This window comes from Centrocercus urophasianus, unplaced genomic scaffold, assembly GCF_019232065.1.
Source record: "Centrocercus urophasianus isolate 14NV4802_14NV808 unplaced genomic scaffold, USGS_Curo_1.0 seq_62, whole genome shotgun sequence".
NCBI classification, from domain to species: Eukaryota; Metazoa; Chordata; class Aves; order Galliformes; family Phasianidae; genus Centrocercus; species Centrocercus urophasianus.
In genome coordinates, this window is record NW_024885222.1 from 714,803 (window position 1) to 741,658 (window position 26,856).

Here is a 26,856-nt window from a genome sequence, read left to right on the forward strand (position 1 = left end):
GTATCATTGCCCACAGATTGGATTGGATTGCATCACTGATGCCAACCATGTGGGTGCAGGGATGGGCCCTACATGCGCCACAAAGGAAAATTAAAAAGATTCCATTTAAATCCTGCAGAAGTAACGGGATAACAGAGGAGCACGTGTGCGCCCGTTAACGACACCCAGCAGCTCCGTGCCGCGCAGCAGGCGGGGCGCAGCCGCAGGGAGCCCCCAGCACCGCCTGACCGCAGGGGGGCGCCCTCCGCACAGCAGGAAGCTGCGACGGCTTCGCGCGATTTACGTGGTCCCGCCTCCACGTGCCGGGCAGAGCGCGCATGCGCCCTTCACCCTCTCCGCGAACGCCGCTGCCGCGCGGCGCCCCCTGACGGAAAGAGGGCGTGAAGAGCTTTAGCGGGGCGGCGGCCGCCGTGGGGCTCTCGCTGACGGACGGAGCTGCGCGGTGTTTGCCCACAGCCGGGCTGGGGGCGGCCGTTCGCGCCTCCCGTGGAGCTCCCGGTGCTCCTCGCGTTCCCTGCGCGCTGCCCTCCGCCGCTTCGCGTTCCGTTTCCCGCAGCTCTGGAGGACTCCTCCCGCTGTCCGCGCGGTGGCGCTGCGGAGCTCGCGCGGCACCGCTGTGGTTTCTGCGCGGCGTGAGCGGGGCGGCGATAACGGGAGCGGCAGCACGGGACTCCCGCTGCTAACGCGGACGAACGGCCGCGCTCTGCCTTCAGCCTGCTGCGGGCACCGCGGTTTCTTGGCTGTAGGAGCCGAGTCTTTCCTCCTGCTGCGAGCTGTGGCGCTGCGGGGTGCCCCTCCGTTACAGGAAGGAGGGAGGGAGAGAACGCGGCCGCGCGCGTGCTCGTTCACGGGCGCGCAAAGCAGGGCCGCAAGGCGCACCCCGCCGCCAGCAGCCGCCAAGCGGGGATGGAAGGAGCGCGGCCCGAGCTGCCCTCTGTCCCGTGCGGTCGCAGCTGCGCGTCTCCCCGCTCTGGAGCTGTGACCGTAGCAGTTGGCTGAGCGCAGCGTGGAAGCGCTGCTGATCGGCGCGCAGCTTTTTCTCTCCCCCAGGAGAACGGCTGCGACTCCTTCGGAGTCCATTAGCAGCTTCCTCTCCTTCCGCCTTGAACGGCAGCCATTCGCAGCCCCGGGGCTCGCGGTGCAGCGCTGGGTGCGGAGGTGCCGCGATATTCTTCCAGCTCCCAACCCCTCCTGGGCAGCGCCGGCAGCAGATCTTAACAGAGGAGCAGTGACCGGCTTGCCTGCACCCAAAACGAGGTATTTTGCCCCGCTGGTGTCTGCCTGCCTCACACAGCAGTGAGAGGCACCGATGCTTTGCTGATACGTGTGCTGGGAGGTTATGGGGGAGCTGCCGTGGCTGGGACAGCAGTGAGAGCCCGTGGCATCCCTGCGGAACCCGAGATGAAGGCAGAGGCAGCGCAGGCTGTGGGGAGAGCACACGGAGCACCGGCCTGCAGGTGTGAGCTGCTGCCACCAGTATCAGAATGGCTTCGGCGTGACAAATGTCAGCAGCTGTGAGTCGGCTCCCAGGCAGATGAGCCATGGAACCATTGTGGGCTTATTGGAACGTGAGCCATGCAGGAGCCCACCGTGGCTCTGGCTGAATCCCGCTCAGCAAGGTGTGCCTGTGCTGCAGTGTCCCATGGGGAGATGCCATGTAGGGATGGACCCCAGAGTGCATCTCGGCTCTCCCACCCTCGGCACAGGCCTGCAGCCCCTGAGCAGTGTGCGGTTCCCACTGTCTCCCCATCCCAATAAAGCGTGCAATAATCAACCCATTCTTCTTCCATCCCTTGGCTGCTGCACCCATCTGGAGGCCCTCCATACACACTGGCTCTACCTTTCCCCTTCCTGTGCCGTCACTTTTGCTCCCGCTCCCCCCAGCTATTATCAGTAAAAGCTGTAATTAGTGCTGCTCCCTGTGCCTGGAATCCTTTTCCCATCCCTGTTGCTGTAGGGCTTACAGGTCTTCCGTTGAGCAAATATGGGTACAATTCACTTCAATTGTCAATCCCTATCAGCTGCTGGTGTGGGGCACTACAGTGTGTGCAAACAATGCTGAGATAGAGAGGAAAAGCAAGTGTGGAAAGCAATTGTTCTCGCTGGCTTCACCTTGATAACAAAGACGCCAGCTGTGAGACAAAGGCTGTTCACGGTTCCTTGCCATGGGGCTGCAGAGGTGTCATTTCTTGAAAAGGGAAAATTGATGGTGTGGGCTTCAAACGCAGCTCTGCAGGACGGCCGCTGCTTGGGCAGGGCAGGGGGGCTCCATTTAATTCCCTTCTTCCTCCCAACATGAGAGCTCAGACATGTCTCCCTCCAGAGAAGAAAACTTTGCCGTCATAATTCAGCTGCAGGCTGCCACCAGCTGTACCCAGAGCTCAGGCCTTCTTGCAGCACTGCCTGCAGAAACAAGAGGCTTCTGGATCACACACGAGTGCACGTGCAGCTGCTCCAGGAGCACAGAGTGCATCCAGGGCACGGGACAGAGTTCGGCTCCCGCCCTCCCCAGGCCCATCCACGGGTGTCTCCTGTGCTCCCAGGCACGGCGGAGGCTGGAGCTGCAAAAATCTGCCTCTGAGGTGTGGAAAACAAAAAGTCCTTTTTCCATAAAAGGCGGCTGAGGAGCCCCAAGCCGGGGATCCGCGGGGCTGCGTCAGCGCTCTGCGTAACGCGTCGGTGTTCCAAGTGGAGCTGACTCACCTGCTGCTGGTGAAGGAAGCGGTGACGGCACAGATGTGGGGCTGCTGGGGGGCACCGGGGGCCGCCTGCACCAGGCTGAGGTCCTCACCAACACCAGCATCACCCAGCTCTGTGCCCAGAGTTGCTGTGGGTATTTCACTTCCACGAGTCAGCGTTTCAGTGCTCAGTGCCTTTTCTTCTATTCTGCAGCCCTGGGGGGCGGTGGGGGCTCTCCTGCTGCAGCCTGCCCTGCCATGGGGCTCAGTGCTGCCGTGCATCTCCAAGGGGGGACGGGGGATGTGGGACGGGACTGCAGGCACTGGGCACAGACTGCAGCACGACATCCTGCCCGAGGTGCTCCTTCTCCACCTTTTCTCCACATTTGCACACGTGAATTCCAGAGAAGTGCTCCCAAGTCTTATTCATATCCTTTGAAAGGCCCTTTGCTGTCTCAGCTCACAGGTATCTGCATGTTTACTTTGTTCAAATTCCACAAAGATGTAACCATGCACTTAGAAACCCTCCACGATCCCAATTGCGCAGCAATCTGCTCACACGGCTGAAACAGACTGGGATTTTTGCAGCCTGCCTCAGCTGGGGAGGTCAATCCACGTGTCCCTCACTGCTTAAACCCAAAACATCGGAGCCAATTCACCTCAACTTGGCAATGAGAGTAATTAAGGTAAAAGCCTAATCAGGCTGTAACAGCTGTGGAGCATGGAGGGTGTTTGGTCTTTGGAGGTCTGTGTGCTTTGCCCACCCCGTTAATTCTGTGCTGCAAGCAGAGTGCAGGCAGGGATTGTAGCTCGGCTGAGCTGCGGGAGAGAGGCCAAGGGAAAATGCTTGGGCTGCTTTCCTGAGGGTCCCACACCGCTCTGGGAGGAGTCAGCAGCACCACAGCCATCCCCTATAGCAACTGTCCCCCAGAAGAGCCCGGAGCGCCGCGCACAAAGGGAGCGTGAATGGCACCGCGTTGTGAATGGCACCGCGGGCAGCGTGAAGGGAATGAAGGATCGCGATCTGAAAGCGCCCCCAGCAGCAGCAATCCCACACCCAGCCGGGGGGAACTGCTTCACCCGGGGACACAGAGGCCTCACAGAGCCCGCAGCACACGGATGGGATCAGCACGGAGCATTTGGGCGCTGCTGGGCCTGGGGGAGCTCAGCCGGGGCTGCCCTGCAGGTGCTGCTGTGCGGGGGGAGCGGCGCGGCAGGAAGGGCTGCGAGCTGCAATGTTTGCCCAGGGATGTAACGGCAGGAAAAAATAAATAAAATGTCGGGAAGGTCGTAAAGGGAGTTCGAGGAATTAAAAAGGAATGGGATTTTATATGATGTGCTTCCTGATAAACCGGGCGTTTCAAAGGGTCCCTCTGCGGCGTGGCGGTGAGCTGAAAGCATTCCTGGGCAGCAGAGCGGAAGGTTTCCTGGAGGAAGGGCACTGCAGACGCGGGGTGTTCATGCAGCTCCGTGGCTCCGTGCCCAGCAGGACGACCCCGGGGCAAAACGGGCGGCGCTGCGGAGAGTTGCTGGGGGATTATTTGTCATCACCCATCCCCACTGAGCGCCGGGTGCTGTATGGATACGTGTGTGCCTTAACCCCGCACAGCACACAGGTCTGAGCGCTGGGGGCACAGCGCCGGCGGCTCCTGGGGTCACACGAGGCGATGCCTCGCGTGCTGCAGGACGAGCAGCGCCCGGCCCCGCCCGCCGTGCCAGAGGGCAGCGCAGCTCCCCTCCCTCCCCTCCCTTCTCTTCCCCTTCCCTTTCCTTCTCTTCCCCTCCCCTCCTTTCCCCTCCCCTCCCGCAGCACACCTGGCCCGGTGGGAGGGAGCGGCCCTATATCCCGGGCGCTCGGGGAGGGGCTGTGTCGGATCGGGGGCTGAAGGGCTGCAGTGCAGGTACCGTGCGGAGCCGCCTTCGGGGCACATCTCGGCGCTCTCTGTGCTTTTGTTTCAGTTCTTTCAGCTTTCCCTGCTGGCGCTGGTTGTGGTTACGTTGTTTTTCTTCCGTCCCTTCCCTCCCTCCTGCTCAGCACGGCGCTATTCGCTGCCCGGCGGTGCTCGTGGGGTGGGGGAACGCAATCGCTGTGCGTTGGGGCCGCGCAGCTCCTCGGCCGTGAGTTCCCAGCGCCGTCGCAGTGCTGTTGTGATGCTGCTGCCCGGCGATCCGGGCAGTGTTTGTGTGGGAGCTGTGCGAGTGGCTGCGGGCTGCAACCCCCCATGCAGGCAGTGGGTGTGAGGAAGGCAGTGCTGTGATGTGGGGGGCTGTGAGGAGGTCCTCATCCTGTCCTGGGGTCCTGTCCCACATGGGGGCATCGGTGTGATCCTTATAGATTGTGTGGTGGGATTGTGGGCACAGTGATATGCTTAAAGTTCTTCTGGGTCCCCTGCAGAGCTCCCTTCCTGCCCCTTCCCTTAGCACCCCTAAATTGTGGGGGGACAGCCCCCAGAGCTGCAGCTTTTGGTGAAATAAGGCTTTGTGACACAGCCTGCCAGGGAGACCTGCCTGCAGGCTGCAGGAATCTGGGCAGCAAGAGGAATCTGGGCTGCAGCTCCAGAGAAGGTCTCATGTTCCCGTAACTCATCGCAAGCATTCCTGGGATTAGCCAACACCATCTATTTCTGGACAGACCTCCTCTGGAGGTGCAGCCCCACCATGGGAAGATAAAGGATCCTGGAGGGGAGGAGAGGGTCCTCAGAGGGAAAGGGGGCGAGCAACTGGAGCAGTGATTCCACTCTGCAACCACTCCACCTCCCAGAAACGCGTGATGCTGTTTGCTGCTGAGGTTCCAATAGCTCTCACTGGGGTGCACTGCCCCTCCTTGGGCACCCACTGCCCCTGGTCCCAGTGCAGCCCCCCGCAGCTGCAGGGCTGTGCAGCTCTGTGTCTGCAGGCCAAGCACTGTGACCGTGGCAGCTGTGTTGCTCAGGTCAGCAGCACGCCCTGCTCATTGGAGCAATCACTGAGCAGCCCCACAGTCATTAAGCTGGGTGTGCTGAGCTCTGTAGGTCAGACTGTCTCAAGGCTCTTCCTTGTTGACAGCGTCCCAGGCTCGTACTGTGGGGACAACCCCCCCAGGCCTGGAAGCTGACATGCTGCATTGGTCCCCTCTGCGTCCCAGCTCAGATGTCTGTCCCAAGGTCCCACATCAGGACGCTCAGGAGGCCACTGTCCCACACACGTGGGGCTCCGTGTGGCTGCTGCTCTGCGGTGCCTGCAGGGCATGCTCTGCCCACGTGCGGGCGTTATCGCTTCATTTCCTCCAGCAGAAGCCTTGTTCCTCCTCTGGTGCTTCCACGCAGACCCAGAGCGGTGCTGGGCCACGCGTAGGGCGTTCCGGAGCCCCGGGAAGTGCTGTGGGCAGCTCTGGCAGCCGCAGGGCCTGGGGTGAGGCCGTGCTTCCATCATGGGAGGGCAGGAGATGCTTGCGGCTGAACGTCAGCAGCATCCGGCACGGGGAAAACGAGGGGCTCAGCGCGGCCGTGCGCTCCTGGAAGCGCCGCCGGCTCGTGCGTGCTGCACGTTACTGCTGTACCTACTGAAATTAAACCCAGCTGCGCCGTGCGGGCGCTGACCGAGGCAGGCAGCTCCGCTCCCCGCGGGGGAATCCAATTTTCGCTCGGCCGGGCTCGCGGTTCTGACCTGGGATGACTTTTCCTTTCTATTCAGCAAACGCTCCCTCCCGGCCTGCGCTGCTGGGCGGGTGGGGGTGGGGATGGGGGTCCGCTCAGCCCGCGCGGCTGGGGCAGAGGAGCCCTCAGGTGCCGCCGGGCATCGCTCGGCTCCGCGGCCGCGATGAGTCACTGCCGCCAGACGTGACGGAACGGAGCGCGGCCCCCGCCCACGGAGCGCCGTGTCTGCTCCCTAATCCTCTGACTCCAGCGTTAATCAGCCGGAGATAGGCGAGCTAATTAGTCAGGCGTTCGGGCCTGGTGCAAGAAAGGGCAAATATTTTGGGAGGTGCATTGCGGTGTTTGCGTTTCGCGCTGCTCCGCGGGATGTGAGGCAGCCCTGAGCTCCTGGCCGTGACGTCCTCCGGGTCCCCCCAGCGGTCGCGGCGCTGCCCGAGAGCTGAGCTGCCCCTGAGCTCTGGGATGCTGCACCTCCGCTGCTGTGACGGGGCAGGACGGTTTTCCTTGGCCTGAGGTGCAAGACCGAGGTTCCCCATTGCATTTGCTGGCAGCCACTGTTGCTGTCCGTGCCTGGTGCAGCCGCTGGGAGCGGGGATTTCCCCGACCCAGGGGCCACTACTGCATTTCACTCGTTACAAGAAAATGAGCACTAATGCAGCTTCTCATGCTGCCAAATCCTGGGCTGCACAGCGGTTGTCCCTGCCCTCACCCAGCCATGCAGTGAAGGTGGTGCAGAGCAGGACAGGCCTTTTCCTGCACCGCCTTGTGCTCTCGCTCGCAGTTTCTGCTACAGCCGGCCCCTGCCCGCACGCCTCGTGTAACACTGCTCTCCTGCATTCCTCAGATTCCTCTTCTGCCGGAGCTGTGGGCCGAGGAGGAGCCCCGGCTCCGTGGGGCCGACGCGGGAGCGGCAGCAGCGGGAGGAGGAGGAGGAGGGTCGGTGCTCAGCCATGTCCCAGGTCATCCACAGCCACGTGCTGCGCGTGGGGCAGAGTGTGTGCGTCCCGTCCCAGGAGGGCACCCCGCGCCTGCCCGCCCCGTGCTCCTACTACTCGACGGACGCCTGGGCTGAGCCTGGTGCTGTGCGCTGCGCCGCAGCCCCGCTGCCCACCCGGGGGCTGCAGGGGGGTCACCCCGCACCGCAGGAGCCGTCCCTGCACCAGGAGGACGTGGGCACGGAGCCCAGCGCCCATCTCGGGTCGCCCATCTTGGACATCTCCATAGAGAACCTCAACAGGATGATCCTGGAGCTCGACCCCAGCTTCCAGCCGCTCTCCTGCCAGCCGAGGAAGGCGGCTGTGCCTGCTGCTCGGGGGGACGCTGCTGGCACCCCGCAGCACGACGTGGAGGCAGCAGGTGGGCAGGGGCTGTGGGCTCCCACCTCGGGCTGAGGATGAGGATGGTGTGGGTGCAACCATGTCCTCAGTGGGACCTGTGTCACATCGGTGTGTGATGGGAAGGAGGAGGGGCTGGGTGCCCACTCACCCCCAGAATGTCACACCTCACATACTCAGTGGGACCCCAGAGCAGCCTTTAATCAAGGCTAATATTTGCTCCCCTATGTTTGGAGAAGGAATTTCCCATGAGGAACGGGATGTGTCACTCTCTGAAAGCTCCTGGCCCACATTGCTGGCAGCAGTGAGTGCAGATGGGCAGTGACACACCTCACCCCACAGAGCCCCATCCCTGCAGGAGGGCGGTGGGGCCGTTCATGGGTCACCCTTCACCCACAGAACATTGGAACCTGGAGCTGGATTTCCAAAGCCCTGGGCTAAGGCGCTGCTCATTGCACAGCCACCCCTTGTTGATGTTCCAGCGTTTGGTCAGGGAAATTCTATTTCCAGGGCTGCGTGCTCCTCCAGCAGCATACCCCATCCCTGCAGCACAGAGCAGAACACACGGCCCAGTCCTGCTCACACTCTGGGGTGCTCCATGCCAGCAGTTCTGCAGTGCATCATTCCCCCTCTGGTGCTGTGCTGCTCCCAACCCCAGGGCTCTGCCCACATCTGTGCAGTGCTGGTGCCCTGTGCAGTGAGGAGGCTGTGATGCTGTGCAGGGAGGTGTGCTGCTGTGGGAGCACCTGGCTGAGAGCAGCCAGGCTGCACAGTGCCCAGCTGCAACCTTAGGCACCAGAATGCCATGGGCATCTGCTTGCAGCGCTCCTTCCAGAGATAACATCCCACCCTTCGGGCCTAAGGGTGTGGGGAGACCAGTTCTCCCTGGCTCCTTTTGGGAACTCGTGTGTGTGCTGTGGGGTTGGGAGAGGATGAGGGGTTTGTGCTGAGCCCCAGCTGGGCAGCAAGGAGCTGGGAATGGGCGCGCAGGGTGCGGCATGTGGGCACAGCACGGGGTTTGGGCGTTCCCCATGCGGCTGCGCCTCGTGCTGCGCTAAATGGGAGGGGTGGCCTTGCAGATAAGGGCTGTGGCAAAGTGCACGTTGGGCCCTTTTCTCCTCTTGCTGCTACTTTGGGCAGTGAGGTGGGCAGCAGTGCCTGCCCATGGCCCCCAGCAGGCAGCATGCTGCTGGAGTGGGAGAGCTGGCACTGCATGTGGGCCGAGCAGCTGGCAGTCTGACCCTGTGCTTGGTGGGAAAAGCCTCACTTTGGCTTCCATTTTGTCCTAGCAGCTCTTTTTCTGTATAGGCTTCGTTGCTGCACTGCAGTGTGGGCAGCACCCACCCCTCGGGCTCCATCTCCTCCCCAGCCGACACGCAGCACCGCACCGACCCTGCGGCACTTTCCAAACCATTTACACACCCTCCTTTCTGCCCGAGGTGCCACTCAGCTCCTGCAAACCAGCCAGGGCTGGCAGGAGGCTGCCTGCACCCGGAGGCACGTGGGAGGGCTTTGCTCTTCTCTGATGGGAAACACAGTGTGGGTTTTGATCCTCTACGTGGCAGGAGTTTCCATCGCGCAGCGGCAATGGAACCGCCTGGGAGCAGGGCTGGGTTGCTGCTGGTGCTGGCAGGGAGCAGCCCTTCAGCCCACCCCGTGCTCCTGCTGCCGCTCCTTGGTGCTGAGCAGCGTGCCAAGAGCCCGAGCAAATATTTGAGGTTTAACCACACCTGATAAGCAGGAGCCTCAGTGGGAGGCACAGGGCTTCACCAGCCCGGAACATGAAGTTGTTTCTTCAAAGGAGGGTATTTTTCCTTTTGAGGGACACGCTGACGGTGCCCAGCCAGCAGTGTTTGTGTGCTGATGCTTTGAGCAGCCCCGTGCTCCCACTGCCCACACCACGTTGGGAATGCAGCCACGCTGCACGACGGCTCTCCTGTCTGCAGCGCACGGCTCAGAAGGGCTGAGCACGGTGCAGGCGCTGAGGACAAAGCTGGGCATGTTCAGAGCGGGGCGCCTGGAGCGGGGGGTGAAGCGCAGCCCCAACCCGCTGCCTGCTGCTGCAGGCTCTGCTGGCTCGGCCTGGAGTGCCGGCGTGTTCGGGGATGCAGAAGGAAACGTGGGTGGAAATCCAGCGCCTGCGGTGCGCAGCCCCTCCGCGGGGGGGGGTCGTGCAGCGCTGTTCATGGGACCCTGAGCTCAGGTGGCTGCTCCATGCTGTGTGCCCCAACTGCAAAAGCAGAGCGAGCAAAGAGGCTGTGAGGTGCAGCCCCTCCCCATTGGGAAGCATCGGAGTGAGGGGGGACCATGCGGGCCGGGCCCCCCCCAGCCTGACGTCAGGTTGGATGGTTTTCCCTTGAGTCAGACACAAACACAGCAGCTGCCGCAGGGAGCACCCATGGCAGGTCCTGGCAGGCAGCGGGGGGGTCTGGCAGACGTGGCTGCATGTAACCCTCCTACAGCTGCCAGCACTGGGGGTTGGGGTTGGGGCCCAACAGGCGCTGGATTGTAACGGCCCTTCTCTTTCTGCCTCCAGACATTAAGTACATCGAGATGACACCGACCAGAGCCAAGTGCACCGAGGTGCTGCAGGGCTCCCCCAGCCCTTTCTCCAGGTCTCCCCAGAGCAGCGGCCTCCTGCCCCCCGCAGCAGCACCCAGAGGGCACTGCACCAACGGCAGCGTGGTGTTCTCCAGCCCTGCACGGCCCGACAGCCCCCGCTCGGCCCCCCCGGGCTGCTCCGTGTCCGAGAGCATCGCCGTGCCCCTTCCTCAAGCCGGGCAGAGCATCTCCCCCCGCACATCACCGGGTGCCGACCAGCTGCTGAAACCCATGCAGGCAGTGAGGGCGCAGCAGAGGGGCAGCGAGGTGTCCCTGCTCTCCATGAGCCCCGGCTCTGACACCAGTTATGTCTTTGGGAGGTGAGCGCAGCCCTGTGCCCCGCCTCAGGCAGGCGGTGGGGGTGGATGGGGTACCCCCAGCCCTTATCCATTAGGGTGGGAGTGATGGCAGTGGGGTGGGGTGGCTGTGGGCAGATGCGTGTGCCGTGCCCCAGCCCTGCAGCCCCTCCTGATGCCTCCCTCCTTCCCTCCTCCTGCAGCAGCACCCACTCGCTCCACGCCAGTGACCCCGACGCCGCCTGCCCATCCCCCCCCGGCTCTGTGGGCAGCCCCCAGACATCATCACCTGGCACCAGATCTCGTTCTGGAGAAGCTCTGTGCCCCCCGCGCCCTCCTGCAGCCTCTCCTGTCCCACCCAGCCTCTCCCTGAAGGGCCAGGCCAGCAGCTGCCCACCCTCCATCCTCCCCGATGTCCCGGTGCTGCTGGTCAATGGGTGCTTGGAGCCAGGTGGGATACCCCTCCCCGGCCTGAGCACAGCCCCCCCAGCCCCTGTGCAGCCCAGCCCAGGGCTCAGCACCCTGAACAACGCGCTGTCAGCACCCACGCTCACCTGCGTCCCTGACAGTAAGTGCTCTGCTATATAGGGCAGCTCTTGGGGGGGAATTCATCTATGGGGGATGGACGCGAAGAATGCGGGGTACATGCTGGAGCTGGGGGACCTCAGGGCATCCCCATGGCATGCAACTCCTTGCTTGGGGAGGTGGGGGGGACCAGCAATGCTCTGGTCCCACTGGAGGTGCAGATGCACTCATTGATGGCAGCTGAAAGCGAGGGCCGTAGTTCTGTCGGTTCACACTGGTGTGGGGCCTGGAGCTGGGAGAGGAGGATGGGGTTCCCGTTTGCTTTGGAGGACATTAGAGGTACCGAGGTCTGTGAGGTCCCTCATTCAGGGGCAGACAATGGGACCGTTGTGCTCCAGGGAGATCAGCAGAGGCAGCTCTCCAGACATGGGGGTTTAATTGGGATTCTCGTGGGAAAAGCAGGAGAGCTCTGCAGGTCAGCAGGAGGGAGCGATCCCCCGGCAGCTCCTCACAGAGGTTGGGGTCCCCAGCTCTGCTCACCCCCCTGCAGGTCCCCTCCGGGCTGAGCAGCCCACCTTGAAGTTCGTGATGGACACCTCCAAGTTCTGGTTCAAGCCCACCATGAGCAGGGACCGAGGTGAGGATGGGCGCCTGGGGCAGCCCTGTGCCTGGGGTGGGGAACCCCCTGCACCAGGCTGAGCCCCACTGTGCCCCACAGCCATCCAGCTGCTGCAGGACCAGGAGCCGGGCGCATTCCTGGTGCGGGACAGCACGTCATACCGCGGCTCCTTCGGGCTGGCCATGAAGGTTCCTGGCGCTCCAGGTGGGGGCCCGGCGGGGGGCACGGGGGTGTCACTGAACCCAGCCTCACAGCGCTGACAGCCCCTCCGTGCCACCCAAAGGTGACGACAGCAGCGACCTCGTCCGGCATTTCCTCATCGAGTCCTCGGCCAAAGGGGTTCACCTGCGGGGCGCCAGCGAGGAGCTGTATTTCGGTAAGGATGCCACCCCAGCCCCCCTTCGTGCCCCTCCTCCCGCAATCCCCGGGGCACCGTGTGGGGCCGAGTGCTGATCTGCCCTGCTGCAGGGAGCCTGCCTGCCTTTGTGTACCAGCACGCCATCACCCCGCTGGCGCTGCCCTGCGCGCTGCGCATCCCTGCCCAAGGTAGGTGTGAGCGCAGTGCTCTGCAGCCCCCCTGTCCCAGCCCGTGCTGCGCTGCTCTGAGCGTCAGAAGGCGTTCGGCCCACGCCAAGCCGTGAGCACGGAGCAGCCCAACCTGCAGCGCTGCTGCTCCATCTGTGCCCCGCGCAGATCTCACGGATGGAGAGGACGGCCCCGACTGCGGCCCCGGCCCCACGCAGTCCCCGCTGAAGAGATCCGCAGGTGAGCGCAGGAGCGGTGCTGAGCTGTGGGTGTGCAGGAGAAGGCAGCTCTTGAGGTCCCGAGGCGGATGCTGACCCCAAAGTCCTCCGCTTTCACACCGCCTCCAGTTTTTAAGGCTCTCTCCCCATTGCCTTCATTCTGGGCACTGAAAGGGGGGGTTCCCAGGGGAGGGATGGGGAGCAGGGGCTGTTTGGAGCCATCGCTGGGTTCCGCCGAGGGCGCCAGTGGGGGGGATGGGAGCTGTGGGTGGGAGCTGCGGGTGGGAGCGGGGCTGGGGCAGCGCTGGTGTCACAGTGCGGTCACTGCTGGAAATTCTGAACAACGAGTTGGCAAATGGAAAAGTTCAGCCTGACCAGGAACAGCACAGTCAGCCCCAAATGTCATGTCTTCAGCCAGCGCTAAGCTGTCAGCTGGCCTGGGGGGCTTCTGCTTTTCATTACTAGAAGTATGCAATAAACAGAAGGGGAAGAAAAGCCAGATCTGACATTTAGAAACCAAAAATTAAACGTTTTGACTTTTAAAACAATGAGCACAAAGCATTTGAGTAAAGTGGAATGCACATTCGCAAAGAATTTCCACGTCCCCCAGTCTCTCATTGTCAGCAGAACTGAACCTGACCTAGGAGCACTGCTCCCATGTCTCAGGGATGCCGCAGGATGCTGTAGGGATGCAGTGGGTGCTGACCCCACTGTGCTGTTCCCGCAGAGTGCAATGCGCTGTACCTGGGCTCGGTGAGCACGGAGACGCTGGTGGGAGCCCCGGCTGTGCAGAAGGCCACGTCCTGCACCCTGGAGTTGGATCCGCTGCCCACACCCACCCTGGTCCGCCTGAGAGCGTCGGAGCAGGGCGTCACACTGACGGACGTGCAGAGGAGGTGGGGGCTCAGGGCAGGGCAGCTCTCAGCTTTGCAGTGCTCCACGCGTTCTGCAGCGCAGAGCTGCATTGCGACATCCCTGTGCTCACAGCACCGCGCAGTGCTGCTCTCAGTGCAGCGGGTGGCGGTGGTCCAGCGGTGCTGGGATGCTATGGGGCCGTGCGTCGGTCTGAGATCCCAGAAACCCGTGGTGCCCCCCGCCCTGACACTGTGCCCCCTCCCCGCAGGGTGTTCTTCAGGCGGCACTACCCACTGAGTGCCGTCCGGTTCTGCGGGATGGACCCTGAGAGCAGGAAGTGAGTGTGGGGCACGGAGGGGGCAGTGGGGCGAGAGCTGCTGTGCAGAGCTGACCCTGAAATGTTCCCCTTCCTTTAGGTGGCAGAAGTACTGCAAATCCTCCAGGTGAGAGCCCGACCCTGATGCAGAACCCTCGCTTGGAAACGGGGGTGGCTGAAGTGGGGATGGGTGGGGGCTCTGACCTGACAGCACAGGGGAGGTGAGGGGCTCAGCTCTGTGCCCCCAGATGGGACCCCGCCTGGCCCCTGCCCCCCCAGGCACAGGCAACAGCGCGGCTCTTCCTTTCCTTGTTGGAGGATGCAATGCTGCCAGAATGTTTCTCCCGGCCGCTTTCCTTCCCAGCAAACGTGACTGGGGTGTGGGCCAAGGAGGGGATGGAGCGGGATCGGTGCCGGGGCCGTTTGGAGCGGGTCCCTCTGCAGCTCAGCGCCTCTCCCTCTCCTTTTCCAAAGAATCTTCGGGTTTGTGGCCAAAAGCCAGATGGATTCGGAGAACCTGTGCCACCTGTTTGCGGAGTACGACCCTGTGCAGCCAGCAGCACTTGTCATCGACCTCATCAGCAAGCTGCTGCCCGCCCCTTAGCGCCCAGCTGCTGCCACATGCTGGGATAGGACGGGTGTGCTGGGCCCCATCCCTGCAGCCACGGCGCTGTGCCCCCTCCCCATGGAGAGGGGGAGGTCTGGGGGGACTGTGGCGGTAGAGCAGCGTCACGGTGTCTGAAGTCAGTGGGCTGCGCTGGAAGGTCCCAGTCTCCTCTGCAAGCACCGGTGGTGGCAGAGCTGCCAGCACGGCACAGCTGTGCGCAACGCCTCTGAATTCTTCTGCCCTTTCTGCAAAGCCATGTCCCAGAGCACCGCGACCTCCTCACAGCGCCACAGGCTGAGAAATAAACGCTGACATTTTCACGACGGTGAAGCATTGGGATTTGGAAGGAACTGGGACGCATTTGGGCCGGAGCCCTGGCTGACGTCAGTGTGCTCAGCCCTGCAGCACTGGGTCTGCGCAGACCCTCCTCCCCCCGCGCTGCTCTCATTTCGGACTCTGTGCCACGCGGCCCTCCGGGGGGGGTCAATAAATCAGCGCATTGTTTATCTCACTGCAGTGATTTAGCAACTGAAATGCAGCGCTCTGCTGCCCGCAGTGCTCAGCCCCGTCCTGCAGCACGCTGTCCGTCTGTCGGCCAGGAGCCACGAAGGAGGGCCGAGCTCCACTCGACCTGTTCTCATTAAGCAATGCCAGCCCAGGACCCGCACTGCACGACCCGCAGGCAGCGCTGCTGCAGCTCCTCGGGTTTTATGGCAGCGCTGCCCTGAGCATCAGGGAGCAGAATCCAAACGCTTTGGCTCTGAGCGGCTCCGGGGGGAGCGCTGCCGGCGCCGCCCAGCCGGGCCCCCCCACCCAAACAGCTCCGGTTTGCAGAGCTCGCCAGCAAAGCGGGGGCTGATCTGCAGGGAGGGGTACAGCTGCTGCCTCCCTCCAGCCCGACCGGGAGCAGCTCCAGGCACCGCTGCCCGCAGTGGGAGTTCTACGTTTGCTGAAATCCCTTTTCCAGGGAAGCGCTGCAGGAGGGGGGGAGTTCAGCCAAAACCACCCGGATTTAGGAAAAAACAAACAATTCTCTGAGCGATGCGCGCCTCCAACGCCGTCCTTCCTGGAAGCTCACTGTGCCCGTCTGGCTCGGGGCACCCTGTGAAGCAGCCAGGACCCCAATCCATGATGGGGACTGCACGGTGTCACCCCCAAAGGGGACACAGCACTGCCCCGAAGCACCCGTGCTTTGTGCTCTGAGCATTGGGGTGGGAGGTGCCCATTGGGCATCCCATCCCCATACAGCCCGAGTCACGAGGGAAAGGGAACACGGCCACTAAACGCAGCAACAGCTTTTTCTTTTCTTATTTTCTTTTAACAATACAAAGCTTCAAGTTTACTGTAAAAGGAAGGATGGTGCTACACAGAGCCTGAGCGATGGGGTCGTCCGATAGGGAACTACGATCGCATCAGTGCAGAAAAGAGACGGCAGGGTCACAGTGGGGTCACGGCAGGGTCATGGCGGGGTCACAGTGGGGTCACGGCGGGGGGGTGGGGGGCCTTATGCTGGTGCAGGGCAGTGTGTAACTGCAGCAGCACAGCAGGAGCGGCGGTGCGCAGCACTGACCCTGCAGGACCCACCCCGCGCTCAGCCCCACACCTGCTGCCATTTCACACCTGCAGGACATGGAAACCCGTCCTGTTTGCACCCCATCTGAAGACGAGAGGGCAGCGACCGCGAGCTGGGCTCTGATGCCCTTGCTGCCCCAGCCCGGGGTGAAGGTCCTTATTGCTCATTGCGGCCCCCACCCCACGCACACAAAGGCAGGTGACGGCAGGTGGCAGCGGGGGGTCCGTCCCCTCCCATCCCCTCCCTGCCCACACCGGGGGGCTGAGGCACTTCTTGTGCTGCGCGCTCAGGGGGGCGCAGGGAAGGCACTGCGGCGGGGGGCTGCAGGCAGGGAGGGGTGCAGCGCTGCTTTCTCCTTTATGCATCTCCACCGAAACAGCCTGAAAGCAGCCCTGCTGGCACCCGGCAGTGTCTGTCTGTCCGCACCGGGGTCTGTGCGGGACAGGGATGCCACCAGCGGCTGCTGGGTGGCGGTCACAGCGCTGGGGCGGCACGGTGCTGCACCGTGGGCAGAGCAGAGCAGTGATGGGGGGCACGCTGGGGTCCACGGGCGCCAGGAGCTGCTCGGCAGATGTGTCCCCTCTCCTCCATGGCCCCGGCGGGCGGCCCGGCCGCGCTCACGCTCACATGCTGTCTGCTGGCTGGTGGCAATCCAAGTCCCCCTTCAGCTCCAGGAAGCCCGGCAGCTTCACCCCCGTCTTGCGGTCCACACACCAGCACTTGCCCCGCTGCCCGTCCAGCGCCGGGTGACACTGAAGGGAGGCACAGCTTCAGTGAGCGTCCATGGAGCCACGACAAGCCCAGGAGCTTCTGCAGCTCCCACTGAAACCCAGTGCCCCCCACATCCCCCAGCCCTGCAGAGTGCCCCCGCCGTGCAGCCCCCACCCTGCCCACCTGCTTGGGGTGAAAGTTGCCATTGCGGTCGCAGTTGGGGATGGGGATGACGTAGAGATCCTCGTGTGTCCGTGTCTGTGAGGCCGCCAGTCGCTCCAGTGCACGGTGCAGCTCGCTCTGACACGAGCCCTGGGCCTGCAGAGAGGGGGGAGCCGAGCTCTCAGTGGGGCACCGTGCATCCCCCCACCCCGCCCCGCTGCCAGCCCCCCTCCTGCCCTGGTGCCCCCAGTGCTCACAATGGGCCGGGTCTCCTCGCGGTGATGTGGGCTCCCGCTGCTGCGCATCTTATTGCCGTTGTTAACGCGCTTCGCCTGCTGCTTCTGCAGGCACTTGCGGTCGTGGATGCTGCAGGGGCTGAAGCTGTTATTGGGGTGCTCGATCTCCTCTTTCTCTGCAAGGACACAGCAGGGCTCAGCACTACAAGGCAGCCCCCAGTGCTCCCCCCATGTAATGCCCTGTCCCTGGCACAGCATTGGACTGAGACCCCTCACAGCACAGGGAAAGGTTCTCAGGAACTCTTACTGCTCATTCACAGTTTGTTTCCACGTGGCTGTTATTGCAGGGTTGTAATTCACGCCTGGAACACTGCACAGCACTGGGGTGCACCCTGCCAGCCCTGTGCAGCCAATGGGCACCAGGGGGGGGTGGTGACCCCAGGACATGCAGAACAACAGCCGACCCCTGGAGCCCCCAAAACTGCAGCAGGACCGGGGCTGCGGGGCCCCACCAGGTTCTGCTCGGGGTGCACAGCCCCAGCCCCCCACTCCCTTTCCGGGACATGAAAGCAAGAATTCCAGGAATAGGACAGTCCACCTCCTGCTGGCCGGCCGGGGGGGGCGGCGCTTGGCATCCCTGCCTGCGCCCACACGGAGCCAAACTGCAATCCCAGATGTTGGCAGCTGGGAGGGAACGTCATAAGACCGGGGCTGCTCAGACTCCATTGGGCTGCAGGTCCCCCTGCCTCCAGGCCCAGCGATGCCTTTGGGCCAGGCACCACTCCTCCTGCTGCATGGAGGGGCCCGATGCTGCGGTATCAGCGCCTGGAGGAGGGCCGGGCACTGTGTACCTGACGGCAGCTCCTGGCTGCAGTGGGTCACTGAGCAGCTCCCAGTGTCCTGGGTAAAGTTCACAGCCCACCTGGCTGGCAAACCCTTCTCCATCACTGTAATATTTGCTTTTTGTTTAAACTGTCCTTTTTTTTCCAGGAAGCGGCTCATGCCCTTGACATTTGAAACACAAACTTGACACCCACTGAGGAGTGACTCCAGGACCCCTGGCAGCCCCTTTCACCGTATCACATCCCCACGGCGATGTGTCACATCCCTGAGGCACTGTGCTGCAGCCACTGGGACTCACTTGGGGACGCTGCTCCTCAGGGACGCCTGGCACTGGTGGGGCCACCACGGCAAAGTCCCAGTGCTGCTCCCATGGAGGGGACACAGGGCACAGAGTGGCACTGCTCCGCACCATAGCCCGGCACAGGACCAGAACCCCCCGCTCCCAGCCCAGCCCCCCTCCCCCCTCCAGCCGCTGTCAGTGTCAAATCTCTCAGTTAAATAAAACCAGATGCCAGTAACATTTTCCTGAGGTCCCCAGGAGCGCGGTGCCTCCGGGCAGCACGGCGGCGCTCCGTCGGCACCAGCACCGCGCTCCCCACCGCGGCCCCCGGCTCCAGGCCCCCTCCCCACTGCAGGATGGCTGCGGTTCAGGGCGAGCTCCCACCCGGCCGAGGAGCCTCTCGCCTTCCTGCTGCTGGCAGCGCTCCTGCACCGAGCTGGGCAGCAGAACTCCTTCAAGTGGAGCACAAAGATCTGGGAAAAGCAAATTCCTCAGAGCCAGGAAGGAGACCTGGAGCTCGCACTGCACCGGCCTTGCACCACCAGCAGCACGAGGGCTGCACAGAGAGCAGCACGGGGAGGAAACCCCACGGCTGGGTTTGGGGTGCTGCCTCGGGAGCTCAGGGGTTTCTGCCTGGCCCGAGGACAGGAGCAGACATAAGCAAGGCATTCAGCGTCGCCTTCAATTAGCGGGAGCCACAAATGAGGTTTGTCACATGCTGGGCGTGATTCACATGATTCACAGCACTGCGCTCCAGCAGGAGGAGAGCCCCGAGGCAGCGAGCGGAGCCCCGGATGGCGCCTGCAGGACGGGGGCAGCAGCGCCGGCTGCACTCTGAGCTTGGGGTCAGCTCAAGGACCCCATCCACGCCCCGACAGCCCCGGTGACACCGCCGGGACAGGGCAAGAGCAGGTGCTGGCAGCATTCAGTCACTTTTTCCCAGACATAACTATTAACCCATCATTAAGCCACTCGTGGTGCGTGCTGCGGGACGTCCTCAGTTCTCCCCAGACGCCACCCGCAGGTCCTGGATGCCCGATGCAGCGGCCCTGGGGCACACAGCAGGGCTCAGGCAGCACCACGGGGCAGTGCCGTGCCAGGGAGCGATGCAGCTGCAGCCTCTGCCCCGCTGCTCCAGCAGCACTGGGTGCAGGTAGCAGGGCAGCGCCCCGTGCTGCCCCATAGGGTGCCCCAGGCGCAGGGCTCGTGGCCGCCCACTGTCCCCTCCTGCCACCTGCGGCTCTGCTGGCCAGGCACATGATCCCAGGGCCACCCACAGCCCCAGCACAGCCAAACCGGTGCAGGAAACAAAGGAAAAAACTGCAACTCCATTTCCTAAAGGCTCTGGGAAAAAAATGCTGCGTTACACGGGGCAAAGCCAAAACCAACAGGGTTTGGCAGCCCGGTGCAGCCGTGGGCCAGGGAGTGCAGAAAGCTCCTGCAGGATGTGGGCTGGGGACAGACGGGCAGCGCAGGGGGACCCCCAGCAGCACTGTGCCAAGTGCTCACAGCCAACGTCTGTCCTGGGAGGGGGGGGTCAGGGGGCACCTCACACCTTTGGCACGGGTGATGGGACACAGCAGGGAGATGGGACATCCCCTGTCCTGGGAGCCCCAGGTGACACTGCACAGCAGTGCACTGGCAGAGGGCCACCCCCTACCCCGATGATGGGAACATGGGGCAGCAGGCAGAGCCCACAGCAGCAGGGCTGCAGCCCCAGGGCTCCCCTGCCCCCACTGCCCCACCTGCATGCAGAGCTGTGGCCACGGCCCCACGCTGACCTGTCTGTGAGGGAAGCAGGTGCCCTGCAGCCTCTTTGCTGTTTCCTCCCAACCGTGCCAGCAGCATCCCTGGGAGCGGAGCACCGGCGTCACCAGTGCACAACAGGAGCTGCTCTGTCAGCTCTGCACAGTCGGACCCTGCCCGGCCCCAGAGCTGTGCCAGGATGCACAGATGTGACCCTGTGACACTGCCACGCTGCAAGCGGGTGGGGGCTGTTGGCAGGTGCTCCTCTTGCACCCAATGGCAGCACTGCCATGCCGGGAGCAGGTGAGGACGGCACAGAGGCGACCCATGAGAATCCATGCAGCCCAGCCCTGCTCCAAGCACCTTCAAGCTGCCTGTCCAACTGCAACCCCCGCCAAGCCCCCCACTCTGCTCTCCCCAACCGACCGCGGGCGGCACAAATCCCCGCCAACTCCATCCCGCCCCCCGCCCTACCTGGCGGCTGCAGGCTCTCCTGGATGGCCTCGACGTCGGCCAGGTCGGTGCAGACGCCCTGCCCGTGCATGAGGGTGTGCAGCGGTCGGGGCACCCCGCGAGGCGGATAGCAGCGCAGCCCGGCCCCGCAGCGCGCCGTGTACACCCCGCAGGCGGTGCCCCGGCCGAGCGCGCAGGTCGCGCAGCAGCCGCAGCCCGGTTCCCGCACCAGCTCGGCGCAGCCCTGCGGGGTCTTGCAGCGGGCCAGCCGCTCCTCCGAGCACGGCGGGCACTGGATCGCCTCCTCCCCGCCGCCGCCCCCCGGCCCCGGCCCCGCCGCCGCCGCCGCCGCCAGCAGCAGCAGCACGGCGGCCCCGCACATGGCGGCCCCGCGCCGCTCCGCTCGGCGTCGGGCTGGCGGAGGGCGCGGGGCGGCGGCGGCGGCCGCTTTATGCGGCCCGGATGGCCACACCTCCCGCAGCCACCAGGGCCACCGGCGGAGCCGCCCCCGTCACCGCGGGGCTCCGGCAGCGGGCACCGGGAGAGCTGCGCCGCCCCGACCTCCTCGGTGCCGCCCGGGCGTCCCCATCCCGCAGCCCACGGCTCTGCACGACCCCCGCCGCACCACCCTGTGCTGCCCCGCAACCGTCGCGAAGCCGGAGTGCTGCCCGGCACTGAGCCACTGGGACGGAACGGAACGGACTGGGATAACGGGGATGGGGTAGAGTGGGAAGGGATGGACTGGAATGGAGTGGGGTGAATGGGGATGGACTGGGATGGGATTGACTGGGGTGGGATGGGATGGAATAAATAAACTGGGACGAGATTGGGGTGAATTGGGATGAATTGGGATGGATTCGGATGTGATGGGATGGACTGAGATGAACCAGGATGCGTAGGGATAACTAGGATGGACTGGGATGAAACGGACTGGGACAGATTGGGATGGAGTAGAATGCGGTGTGATAGACTGGGATAGACTGGGAGGCTGCACCGTGCAGGACAGCGGCTGAAGCCCAGGTCCGAGCACGGGCCGGGCTGCCCCGACCCCCAGCGCCCCGTAGCGCCCAAAGCTGCGAACTGCGGAGCGTTGGCGGGGGGGGGAAGGGGGGAAGGGCTGCAGTGCAGTGCGGGAAGCACAGGGAGCCACAGCGTGCGGGGCTGCAGCCTTCAGCCCGGGGGCAGGGAACCACAGAACACAGAACCACAGAACCACAGAACACAGAACCACAGAACCACAGACCATCCCGAGCTGGGAGGGACCCACAGGGACCACTGAGTCCAACCCTGGCTCCACACAGCAGCACCCAAACCAGACCCGTGTCTGCGAGTGGTGTCCCAACACTGTGAGCTCAGGCAGCCATGTTCCCCACACAACCTGGAAGATGCAGAACCTTTTCCTGACACCCAACCCAGCTCCAGCTCCAGCACATGGGCTGAGCACAGCAAGCCAGGCACGAGCACGTCTCATGGGGCCCCATTCACCCCCCACAGACTCTGAGGAGCAGTGGGAGCTGTGACAGTGTGCCATCAGCTCAGAGGCACCAAACATCAGCGCCATTTGTTTCATTTGCCCTCTGCATACAGACAGCAGGAGGGAGGTGCAGAGCATCAACAAAAACCACCTCCGCTCCATGCCTGCAGCCCGGCTGTGCTCAGAAGGGGCTGAGCCCACCGCAGCCCCCTGCACTCACCTCCCACCCCGCGCTCACACTGCAGTGCCAGCTGTGCCACTCTGGCCGCTCCCAGATCACCTTCCATCCCCACACGAGCGGGGCAGCACCAGCTGGGGGAGAAATGCAGGCAGGGCTGCTGCCCCCCATGCTCCCAGACCCCTCTTCCCCTCCTAGCAGAGCGGGGGCCCCCCAGCCCCCAGCCCCTGCCCTGCCTGGCACAGCCCTGGGGCACACAGTGGCCGTGACTCGGGGCAGAGGCGCCAGCCTTGACACAGCGTCCGAGCCGGGGCCAAACCCAAACAGGTGCCCGGCCCCGCGGCAGCCGCAGCTCCTTATCAGACCTTGGCAGCACCACGCGCCCGCCGGGGAGGCTGTTGTGTCTGCAGGGCTGGAGGGAGAGGGAGCACGGGGAGCGGGGATGTGTGAGCTCTGCAGCCCCAGGGGCTGTTCCTCATCTCTGCCAGGCACGGGGCCTCCAGGTCCCCAATTCCAGCACCGTCCTGCCCCATGAAGAAGGCAGGTGCACCCCACTGCCATGCAGCCAGCACCCCAAGACATTTGATCTCGAGTCCCCGCTCTGAGATTCTTTGGGCTCCCAGCTCTGGGTCTTTGTCCTCCTGTGACACCCAACAGCTCCAAAGCCATCACAGCACCTCAGAGGGGCTGTGGGTTCCAGCAACGCAGTGTTGCAGGGGCAGAAGATGCCTCAGAGAGCGCTGCAGCCCCCCAGCTGATGGCAGCTCTTCCAGAGCAGGCGGGCTCTGATGGAGCAGGGGGACATGGGCTGCATGCATCCCTGGTGGGACGCTGCTCCTTGCCGTGCCAGTGCCCTGCTCCCAGCCAGCGCCTTCCCGCACTCCCTCATGGTTTAACTCCCATTTCCAGGCAGCATCTCCTCCTCCAGACCCCTCTCCCTGACCTGGCTCCCTTCCCACAGCTCCCATGCGCCCTCCCTGCCCCGCACCCTCACAGTGAGCATTCAGCTCCATGCTGGATGCAGCCCGCAGGGCGGGGGTGCTGGGGGGGGAGGGGGCGTGTCGGGGGCCACTGTGATAACAGCAGGGGCTGTGCCAGGGCATCAGGAGCAGACGGCACAGACGAGCGGGATGAGCCAGACCCCCCTGTCCTCGGCACCCCGGGGCTGCAGCATGAGGCTGGGTACCCCACGCCTCCTCCGTGCGCTCTGCATCCTCTCAGTGCTGGCCGGGCTTCTGCCCCACGGCACGGCCCAGTGGTTCTACCCACTGGGCTCTGAAGACACCACTCCAGAGCCCAGCACCAGCCCTGCAACCCCCACGCTGCCCACCCTGAGTGGGGAGGAAGGTAGGTGCGCACCCCACGCTCCCGGATCCGGTGAGGAGGGGACACTCCCATGCACTGGGAGCAGGGAGCACCTTGCTGCCCACGTCTCCATCCTGCAGACGCTGCTGACGCGGAGCCCACGAAGAAGCTGCCGCTGAGCAAACCCCCGTTGGGAACGGACTCGAGGAGACGGGAGCCCTCTGCCAGGACCAAGGGCCAGGGCCGTGCCCTGCTGCGCACGCGAGCCCAGGTGCCCATCCTTGACAGGAGCTGCGCCCCAAGGCCCCCATCCTCACCCTGACCCCCCAGCCACGCCAGGCCTGCTCTGCATCCTTCCCTTATCAGCACCCAGCACTGCACCTCCACAGCAGTGCATCCCACAGCGGGCTCCATCCTTGGAAATGCTTTCCCCTCTCTGCCCCTTGGAGAGGAGACCCTGGTGCCCCTGCACAGCCCGCAGTGCACAGCACCCCCTGAACCCCACTGGCTGCATGCTGAGCTCTGCCCTTCTGCTCTAGCACAACCACCCCACGGCCACCCCGCAGATCTTTGAGGGCAGCGCAGAGGAAGAGGAGTTCCTGCAGATCAAGGTGCAGGGGCGGGGGGGGGGGACGACGACTGTGGGGGAGCTGTGGAGCAGCCGGGCACGGGGCGGGGATGCAGGGGTCTCACTCTCGGTGCTCCTCTCTCCTGCACAGACCACACCGAAGGGGCTGCCCCAGCGTGTGCCCATGGCCCCCGGGCTGGATGTGACTCTGCAGGTGAGGGGGGGTTGGTGCCGGTGCCCCCCATCCCCCATCCCCACAGCTCACAGCTCGCTCCCCCCCAGATGCACAACGGCTCCAACTGCATCTGCCCTGCGCGCCCCGGCCCTCCCGGCCCCAAGGTAGGAGAGGCGTCCTGCAGGGGGCAGAGGCTTTGGGGATCTGTGGGGAGAGACCCCAGGGCTCTTTTCACCTTTTTCTGCTCTGGATTTGGATTCTTGCTTTGGAGTATGCATTGCAGGGACAGTCCCAGTGCCGGGGCAGGAGCCAGGCTCTGTCTTCATCCCAACAGGGAGAGAAAGGCGACCGCGGTTTCCCCGGGGAGCGGGGCCAGCCAGGGCTGTCTGGGGAGAAAGGGAGGACAGGCAGCCCAGGGCCACCGGGTCACCAGGGACCTCGGGGCCCCCCCGGACCACCAGGACCTCCAGGGCCACCGGGACCACCGGGTGCTGGGGGAGCCAGGAGTCCACCTGCACCTGCAGCGGTCTCCAAGGAATCAGAGAGAGAGGTGAGAGGTGGAGAGGGGGCATCTGGGCTGGGTGACACGGGTGGGTGATGGAGGGACGGGGGATGATGCTGGGATGGATGGGCAGTGCTGGAGCTGCTGTGGGGTCCATCCTCAGCTGGACCTGTAGGGACGGGCAGGGCAGGGACGCAGAGCTGCAGAGGTGGGTCGGGGGCCCACGGAACATGATGCTGCCATTCACCAATGCCACTCTCTCCTCTCTCCCTCCACCTAACAGCTAGGAGCAGCCAGCCCCACCGGGAAGCCAGGACCACCCGGTGCCCCAGGGCTGCCTGGCCCCCCCGGCCCCCCAGGCTACCCAGGTCATGAAGGCACTCCAGGGCTCCCTGGGCGGGAGGGGCAGCCTGGCCCCCCTGGCCCACCAGGGGCCGTGGGACCGCCTGGGTTCCCAGGGAGTGAAGGAGCTCCAGGATCCCCAGGCCTGGCTGGGCCCGATGGCCCCCCGGGGGCACCGGGACTCCCAGGCACACAGGGACCCCCTGGGGCACCTGGGCACGAAGGGCCCCCTGGCCCCCCGGGACCTGCGTCATTCCCTGGCAAACCAGGGCTCCGAGGGGAGCCAGGATTCCCAGGATCAAAGGTAAAGAAGGATCTCAGAGGGGGTTCCAGCCTTTCCACCCACAGACCCCAGCGGGTGGGCTGGGGCACCGGGATGCACCCAGCTCCATGCTCTGCTGCTGCGGAGCCCTGGGGCGACATGGGCCCCACACTCATGGCCCCACGTGCTGCATCCCGGCAGGGTGAGAAGGGTGAGCAAGGACTGCCAGGCATGCCAGGGAGCCCTGGCCGCACCGGGGAGATGGGAGCCCCAGGGATGCCCGGTCCTATGGGACCACCGGGGCCACCGGGGGACTACAGGGTGAGCACAGGGCTGGGGGTGCTCAGGGTGGTCGCAGTGCCCAGCGCTCAACCTGCACATCCCCTCATCCCAGTGTGAACCACGCCATGCTGGGCACCATGGAGCCACTGGGCACCACGGAGCAGCTGGGCCACCTGGTCCCAAGGTGAGCAGGGCAGCAGACACTGGGTTTGGGGTGCTCATAGGGCTGGGATCACCGGCATCAGGGCGCTTATGGGACCGCTCTGCTTTCTTCCAGGGTGAAAAGGGTGATCCAGGAGAGCGGGTTTGTATGGGGTGTTGCACGGGGGGTAGCTGGTGCGGTTATGGGGGTGGGTGAGTTGCACCATCCTCTGCAGCACACGCACACTGCACACCCGACATGTGCCCCTTCTCCCCGCCCTTACCCTGCCTCACTGTGCCCCCCAGGGGTGCTGCTATGGGGAGCCCGGCTGCAAACCAGGCCACCTCCCATTCCCCAGCCATGGCAGCCAGCCCAGCGCCTGGTACCAACCAGTGAGTCCTGGGGTGGGGGTGGTGGGGGGGGTGGGGGGTGGCAAGAGGAGCTCAGCCTCCATCTGCTCGCGTTCCCTTTGCAGCACAGCAAGGAGGAGCCGGATATCTACGGAGCAATCATTCCCCACGTGAGAGATTGCACCCAGTGTGACGTAGAGCCGCCCGCCCCAGGAGCAGCACCAAACCACCCTAAATCTCCACACTGCTCTTCTTGCAGGGTCCCCGAGGTCCCCCCGGTCCGCCCGGTCCCCCAGGCCCCCCCGGAGCACCAGGACTCCTCTACTTCAACGTAAGGCCCTGCACAGGCAGCGCACAGCTCTGTGCCGCAGTGCACACGTGTGTGAGCGTGCAGTGCGAGCTTCTCCCCGTGCATCCTCCTGTTTCTGCTCACAGCGGCTGCACCCCATGCGCGGACAGCAGCCCTGCAAGCAGCCGGTAAGCTCGCTGTCCCCTCCCTGCATGTCACCACGGTGCACCTGTGTCCCAGCAGCAGTAACGGCCCCGTTTGCATTCACAGGCGGCAGGCAGTGCAGCCTGGGCAGTGGGTAAGGGGCTCTCTGGGGATTTGGGTGAACTCCTGTCTGCTTGGAAGCAACCTTTTGCAATCATGCCCTTGCACCAGGGCTGTGGTGTTGTCCTGGTGTCCCCATAGTGTTGGGGTGCCCTGTGACCTCAACCCTACCCCTAAACCCAACCCCAACCCAACCCCAGTCCTGCCTTTAACCCAAACCCTCAGCTTCTCCAGATGCTGATGTTCCCCGCCCAGAGCCGCTGGAGCCCAGTGCCGACTTCCGGGTGCGTGGGGGGCTGTGCCCGTGGGTGACCCTCAATGTGTAGGCAGCTTCCCAAGGGCAGGGGGGGTCAGCTGAACCCTGACCCCCCTCCATGTCCTTCCCAGCGCCAGACGTGGGTATTCAGGTCTAAGGAGCTGATGCTGAGGTCTGGCAGCTCTATCCCCGAGGGCAGCCTTGTCTACGTGCAGGAGGGGAGCAACGCCTTCCTGCGCACCCCCCGGGGCTGG

The 26,856-nt window shown here is 64.3% G+C and overlaps 2 protein-coding genes across 2 annotated transcripts; one reads left to right on the top strand and one right to left on the bottom strand.

The window, feature by feature from the left end:
* The first annotated feature begins 4,476 nt into the window (after positions 1-4,476).
* TNS4 (tensin 4) lies at positions 4,477-14,715 on the top strand. The gene is made up of 13 exons (XM_042836663.1): positions 4,477-4,579; positions 7,158-7,669; positions 10,184-10,568; positions 10,748-11,112; positions 11,620-11,706; positions 11,788-11,892; positions 11,972-12,064; positions 12,157-12,234; positions 12,382-12,453; positions 13,159-13,327; positions 13,555-13,623; positions 13,703-13,729; positions 14,077-14,715. Exons 2-13 carry the CDS (start codon positions 7,264-7,266, stop codon positions 14,204-14,206), a joined length of 1,986 nt encoding a protein of 661 aa, XP_042692597.1. The 5' UTR covers positions 4,477-4,579; positions 7,158-7,263; the 3' UTR covers positions 14,207-14,715.
* Positions 14,716-15,489: 774 nt separating this feature from the next.
* On the bottom strand, positions 15,490-20,595 carry IGFBP4 (insulin like growth factor binding protein 4). Its single transcript, XM_042836609.1, has 4 exons — positions 20,235-20,595; positions 16,913-17,067; positions 16,677-16,811; positions 15,490-16,534 (listed from the first exon to the last, which is right to left on the bottom strand). Exons 1-4 carry the CDS (start codon positions 20,593-20,595, stop codon positions 16,406-16,408), a joined length of 780 nt encoding a protein of 259 aa, XP_042692543.1. The 3' UTR covers positions 15,490-16,405.
* Positions 20,596-26,856: the final 6,261 nt, after the last annotated feature.

What these genes read in the sequence shown, in the direction of transcription:
- TNS4 (XM_042836663.1), top strand. Translation starts at nt 7,264, where the DNA reads ATGTCCCAGGTCATCCACAGCCACGTGCTGCGCGTGGGGCAGAGTGTG. An exon ending in GCACGACGTGGAGGCAGCAG is followed by an intron (nt 7,670 to 10,183) that starts GTGGGCAGGGGC and finishes TTCTGCCTCCAG; the next exon opens with ACATTAAGTACATCGAGATG. An exon ending in ATGGACCCTGAGAGCAGGAA is followed by an intron (nt 13,624 to 13,702) that starts GTGAGTGTGGGG and finishes CCCTTCCTTTAG; the next exon opens with GTGGCAGAAGTACTGCAAAT.
- IGFBP4 (XM_042836609.1), bottom strand. Translation starts at nt 20,595, where the DNA reads ATGTGCGGGGCCGCCGTGCTGCTGCTGCTGGCGGCGGCGGCGGCGGCG. An exon ending in GGAGAGCCTGCAGCCGCCAG is followed by an intron (nt 17,068 to 20,234) that starts GTAGGGCGGGGG and finishes GTGTCCTTGCAG; the next exon opens with AGAAAGAGGAGATCGAGCAC. An exon ending in GCGAGGAGACCCGGCCCATT is followed by an intron (nt 16,812 to 16,912) that starts GTGAGCACTGGG and finishes CCCTCTCTGCAG; the next exon opens with GCCCAGGGCTCGTGTCAGAG.